The sequence below is a fragment of the Electrona antarctica genome (genome assembly GCF_951216825.1).
Source record: "Electrona antarctica genome assembly, chromosome: 1".
Lineage (NCBI taxonomy): Eukaryota > Metazoa > Chordata > Actinopteri > Myctophiformes > Myctophidae > Electrona > Electrona antarctica.
Genome location: NC_136806.1, coordinates 35,739,214 through 35,744,869, shown reverse-complemented (window position 1 = coordinate 35,744,869; position 5,656 = coordinate 35,739,214). Strand labels below are relative to the sequence as shown.

The following is a 5,656-nucleotide window of genomic DNA, read 5'->3' as shown; positions in this document are numbered from 1 at the left end:
ATCGACGATAGTTCTCCTGTGTCTCCTGTTCTGTGCTGACATTTCTCTCTCTCTCTCTCTCTCTCTCTTTGCTGTTCCTTAAATGTCACAGCCATCATCGTTATGTATCTACAGCGGCTATATCTGGTTAGCAGCGACCGGTGTGGTTTTCAGGGAGCTATTACAAGTAGATCCTTCATTATGACACATGAGTGCAACAAACCGCAGCCTGAACCCACAGAGGTAGCTTGCAGCGCCGTTGGCCAGAGTGCCACTGTTTTAACCCTCATATAGACGTGTAGCCACAGTGGTGGCCATTTTGTTTACTGGCAATAATAGAAAGCCCATTAATTCAGCCCATAGAAATGTCTGAAAATATATTCATTATTTTAAGCCTGGAACCAACCATACAGACTCCTGGTGAATCGTGACCATTAGACATTCGACATTATATGTCAAAAAGTATTTGAAAACAGCAAAAAAACGCAAAGTTATAAAATGAACCCCACTCACTCACCCAGATTAACCACATGAACCTTTGTGTTGCAACTCTGGGGGCGGACATTGGCAGCCGCAGAAATAGCCGATGTACAAGTTCACAATGCATCGCGTTGCGTTAAGCATATAGGTCGACTATTTTCATATATTTGGTATAGAGGGAAAAAAAGAGCGGACCTGGTATAGAGCCCCAGGATACATCAACAACTATACTGTTTTAATTGTTTAATGGCCACTCCTGTCTGCCAGGTGATGACTGTCTGAACTCAAGCCTTAAGCAAAGAGGTCCATCAACACCTTTCATCCTCCACTGATGGGACGTTCAAGAGTAACCCAACTTAGTCTACGCAGTCTTCCTTAGATACCGACCCTTACTGACACCCCATCTCTGAAACTACCCCAGTTGTCTGCTGATGACTGCATGTACTTTGTTCTCTGTTCTCACGCATGCAGAGAATAGAACAAGAAGGTCTGTTATGTGTGTGTGTGTGTGTGCATGCATGCGTGCATGAGCACCAAATTATGCAGTCTGAATTTGTGTCGCTGTCTCGCACACACGCACACACACTCACGCACAGGGAGTGGAGTCAGCCTTAACTGCCAAGTCACACGTGTAGCCAGTGTTCATTTTGACAGCAAAATCTGATTTAGTCTTAGTCTTAGCCTTTTGAATAACACACCATTTAGTTTTAGTCCTATTTTAGTAACACCATTTAGTTTTAGTCCTATTTTAGTAATTTGAAGTTGTTTTAGTCTTAGTCTAGTTTTAGTGGACTGAATATCAAAATCTTAGTCTTTTAATCTTAGTCAACAACATTAACACTGCGTGTAGCCTACTGTATGATTCTTAGATCATGATGGTGGAGGTGAGAGCGAGCGTACAAGTAATGAGGGAAGTTGTGAGGATCTCAGAGGCGGATGTGTGAATTAATGGGTTTTAAACTGTCTCTCTTTTTGTACCGTCTAACCATTACCGCATGCATGTGTGTGTGTGTGTGTGTGTGTGTGTGTGTGTGTGTGTGTGTGTGTGTGTGTGTGTGTGTGTGTGTGCGCGCGCGTGTGCGTGCGTGTTATGTAACTTATGTGTGTCCAGGTTAACCCTAGTGAGGTGGATGCCCTGCTCTCTCGGCTGCCCTGCACCTTCAAACAGGAGCTGACGGGGGTGGGAGCCAGTCTGGAGAAACGCTGGAACTTCTGTGGTTTCCAGAGCATCAAGAGCACATAGACTCTTTACATTGAACATAACCAAGTGAGCTGTCCTGATGTGCTCTCTGTCTTCTGGCGATTCAGCAGATTGATAGACAATAGCTGTCATGGAGATTTCGACGTATGACAACCTTACCTAAACAAAAGCAGAAGAAGCAAATCGTTCGTCTCTATCGGGTGGAAGTCTCCGAAACTGTCCAAAACTGTTACTTTCAGGATTCCAATTCAGAAATGGCAAAAGTAGCAGATCGGATTCGGCATGCATGCAGATCTGATACTGTTGATGCTTTTGTAAGGGGCGTTAATTAAGTGGCGTTAATTTATGAAAAACGATGGAGTCAAAGCCACGAGAGCTTTATCTTACAGTGACAATCCCTGACCACACCTGGTCCTGGGTCCCACTGTTTATTTACCAAAATATCAAAAAGGAAACGGTTATGGTGAAGTGCTTGCTGGGCTGTTCCTCTGATTAAATATATAAATAAAATTCATAATGAATTGCATTTTTATAGCGCTTTTCCAAGTGCTCAAAGCGCTTTACAATGGTTAATTCATTCATACATTGGGAGGTGAAGCGGCGAACAGTCGACGCCAGTGTCCTCACTTGCCACGTTCACACACCAATGGTGACAAGCTCACACCAACCGACTTGATGGAGGCAGTGTGGGGTTCAGTGTCTTGCCCAAGGACACTTCGACATGTAGACAGAAGGAGCCGGGATTTGAACCTCCGACCCACGGATCATTGGACGACCTGCTCTACCTCCTGAGCCACAGCCGCCCCCTAACCTCATTGCATTTAAGTAGGCTAAGTTAGCTAATAATATGAAAATGTAGCTGTACGCCAACATCTGCATCGTAATTGACTTTCATTGATACGTGTTAAAATTCAAGGTCGATTTCATGTGAAAGCAGGATGTGGAGATCACTAGAGAATTGATTCATGTTGGATGGATTTACATTAGATATGGAGGTACTGTAAAAACATGACCTTTCTGTCTATTATGTTAGGTATGGTTGTATTACAAGTATATACTGGCCCCTAGACAATTTATTTGTGTAAGAAAGATAACAATTTATTTTTCAGCTTTCCTTTTTGCTGCAACATGACTCTTAACTCTATAATTGCTGCTAGCTGATAGCATAACCCCCAGTTCCAGGGGCCTATATTCACTTTTAATAGACGGCGTTTGCCCGCCCCTCCCCCCACACACACACTTGCTACAAACACAAACACAGCATTGGAACACACACAAGCTCCTTACCTCTCGTCAGAAGCTTTAACAATTAACATGGTACCAGAATCGCGGTGCAAAGGCACAAATTAAATCCGAAATATGGATGGCAGAAAACCCACCAAGGACAGCGATTTTAGAAGAAGAGTTATGACTGTTTGAAAATCTTCCCTTCCACTGCTGTGCACTGAGAATATATATGCAATCCCATAGTTGGAACGGTGGGTCGTTGCTATGGGAACCGGACCAATGTTAAAGGCTTCTGTAGGCATCAACCATTATATAGACGGAGTCCACGTTGGGGTACGTATATATACGGACTTGGGATATGACGCCACCTAGCGTCGAAGTACGTATATATACGGACTTGGGAAAGAACAAATTAATGTAGCACCAGTGACCGTTTTCTATAATTATCCTTGCCGTAAAAAGAAACACCCATAATACTGTATGTATTTGACAAGAACTGGTGACACGCATAGTCACACTGGGCCTACATATTTTCCCTGATCATGTTCATTCCAAGGGGATATAGTTATTAGGCTTTTGGTAATGAGGCAGAGACTCTGAGCCACTACTGCTACAGTTGCTCTGTAGAGAAAACACCAGCAAACGAGTAGCTATGTGATTAATTGATATTCGTCCCTCCTTTTGTCTCTGCTCTACTAATTTCTCACAGTTCTACACGGTGATGCAGCCTATCGCATCAGCTCTCAACATTCTCCAGGTAGAAACAAACTCTCACATGTGTGAGCTTCTCCACACCATTCACCTCCTAGAAGACAAGCTGGCAAAGACGGAGACGCGCATCAATGTGTGCCTCCCACTACCACACCACAGTCTGTCCAACATGACCTCAACATGTTATCTGGGGACATGAAGAAGGACCCTGCAGGGCTCTTCTCTGAAACATTCTGCTCCTAGTTCAAAACCAACCGGACAGATGAAGAAAGGATCATAAATTCGGGTATGTTTTCATGCAGTGTATCAAATTATTGTCAAGTAAAAAATAAAATAATAAACTGGTGTTAACTAGGTACAGAATATTTTCAATTTGGTTAGTGAAACTGGTAAATTTATAAATATTGATTTGGAAAATGATGGAGAAAAAAAATAACAAACTAAGGGCGCGTTCGGAAATACCACACCGGAGTGCACCCGCCTATTAGTTTGCATTGCACAGTGCGCTATTTCTGAACGCGCCCTAAAACATATATGTAATAGTAATAAGTTGTTGTTGGCATTTTACAGGGATGGACTATGTCAGAAGAAACATTGAGATGATACAAAGTGAAGCTACCTCAGCTTCTTTTTAACAAGAAAACAATCTACAGTATTTGAACCAAAAGCCCAGATGAACTGGAAGGCTACCTGTCATCATTTCCTCAGAGAAAATGGCCTGCTACGCTCCTGCATTCGACATGCTCTTCGTCAAGATAAACAAGTACTGCCCCTACTGGCCCCTGCAGCTAGAGAGAGACAGTTCAGTTGTGCTGGGTTCATCTTCCCAGGCAAAAGACTGAGGGGCAAAAACTTTGAAAACCAGCTTCTACTGAAGACCAGCAGAAGGTGATCTATGTGAGGCTGTTTTGCCCTTGCAAAATTTAAGAGCGTTTAAACTTTTTTAAGGGACAGTGTGCTAGACAGAACATTATACATTACTGTCTAGAACAAGTAAGTAAGTTGTGTTCTTACTGTTTAAGAACACAACTGTGTGCTATCTTTTGTTTTAAAAAGATTTTAATCAATGTGACAATTGAGATGAGATGAGATATACTTTATTAATCCCCAAAGGGAAATTGAAGCATTACAACAGCATAATGTGTCACATAAATAAAATGACTAGACAAACACAAACAATAAAAACAACAGACACAAGTGGACATATAAGCACACAAAACCAGGACCACCATAGGACCATATGCAATTTGGGGAGACAGTTCTTACATAACATTTGCATTATAGAGTCTGATGGCAGTTGGCATGAAAGAGAGTCTGTACCGCTCCGTATGCATTTTTGGGGGGAAGGTGTAGCCTTCGACTGAAGGTGCTCGACCCTATCCTGCAGCATGACATAAAAAGGATGGGAGGGGTTTGCCAGTATGGAGTTAAGTTTGTCCATGATCCTCCTCTCCGCGACTGACTGCAGGTTCTCCATTCCGAGGCCAACAACATAGCTGGCTTTCTTTATGATCTTATTGAGCTTGTTGAACTCCCCGGCCTTGATGTAAGAAGAAAAACAAAACAAAAAGTGTTGTATCCTGCCTTTTTTTTCTTCTTTATTTGATCAGCCCAAAACATTGTATTTATTGTCATGATTTGCCAAAACTCGAGTTGGCTTTGTCTGCGGCGTAAACGTCTTTAAATAAATACTTTTTGAAAAGTCTATGAGGAAAATGAACAGGGGATTCTTTTCCGGGTCTCTCGAGGGGGCGGGACTGCGACGCTCTATAGGAGTCCACAATCTCTAACTCCTTCCCCTGGATGGTGATAGGTACTGGGGTCATCTGCCTGGCATCAATCACCAGCTCTTTGGTCTTCTTGATATTCAATAGTAGGTGGTTTTGTTCAGCCCAGCTGATTCATTTCTCCACCACATTTCTGTACTCCTCGTTGTGACTTGTTGACATTATGCTGCTTTTTTCAATATTTAACAGATATTTATGTTTGATTATCCTACTTACACAGCCTTGCCCGTTCTCGCCCGTGTGTCTGTCAGTCTGTCTTGTGTCCATCTGT

The 5,656-nt window shown here is 42.7% G+C and overlaps 1 protein-coding gene across 1 annotated transcript in view; it reads left to right on the top strand.

Moving 5' to 3' along the window:
- The window catches only part of LOC306923782 (ecto-NOX disulfide-thiol exchanger 2-like), a 118,161-nt gene extending 113,532 nt beyond the window's left edge, over positions 1–4,629 (top strand). The window contains exons 15-17 of the mRNA XM_079502090.1: positions 1,571–1,726; positions 3,597–3,884; positions 4,169–4,629. Coding sequence (XP_079358216.1) covers positions 1,571–1,702 — 132 coding nt within the window. The 3' untranslated portion in view covers positions 1,703–1,726; positions 3,597–3,884; positions 4,169–4,629. The remainder of the gene's footprint in view (positions 1–1,570; positions 1,727–3,596; positions 3,885–4,168) is intronic.
- The last annotated feature ends 1,027 nt before the right edge of the window (positions 4,630–5,656 follow it).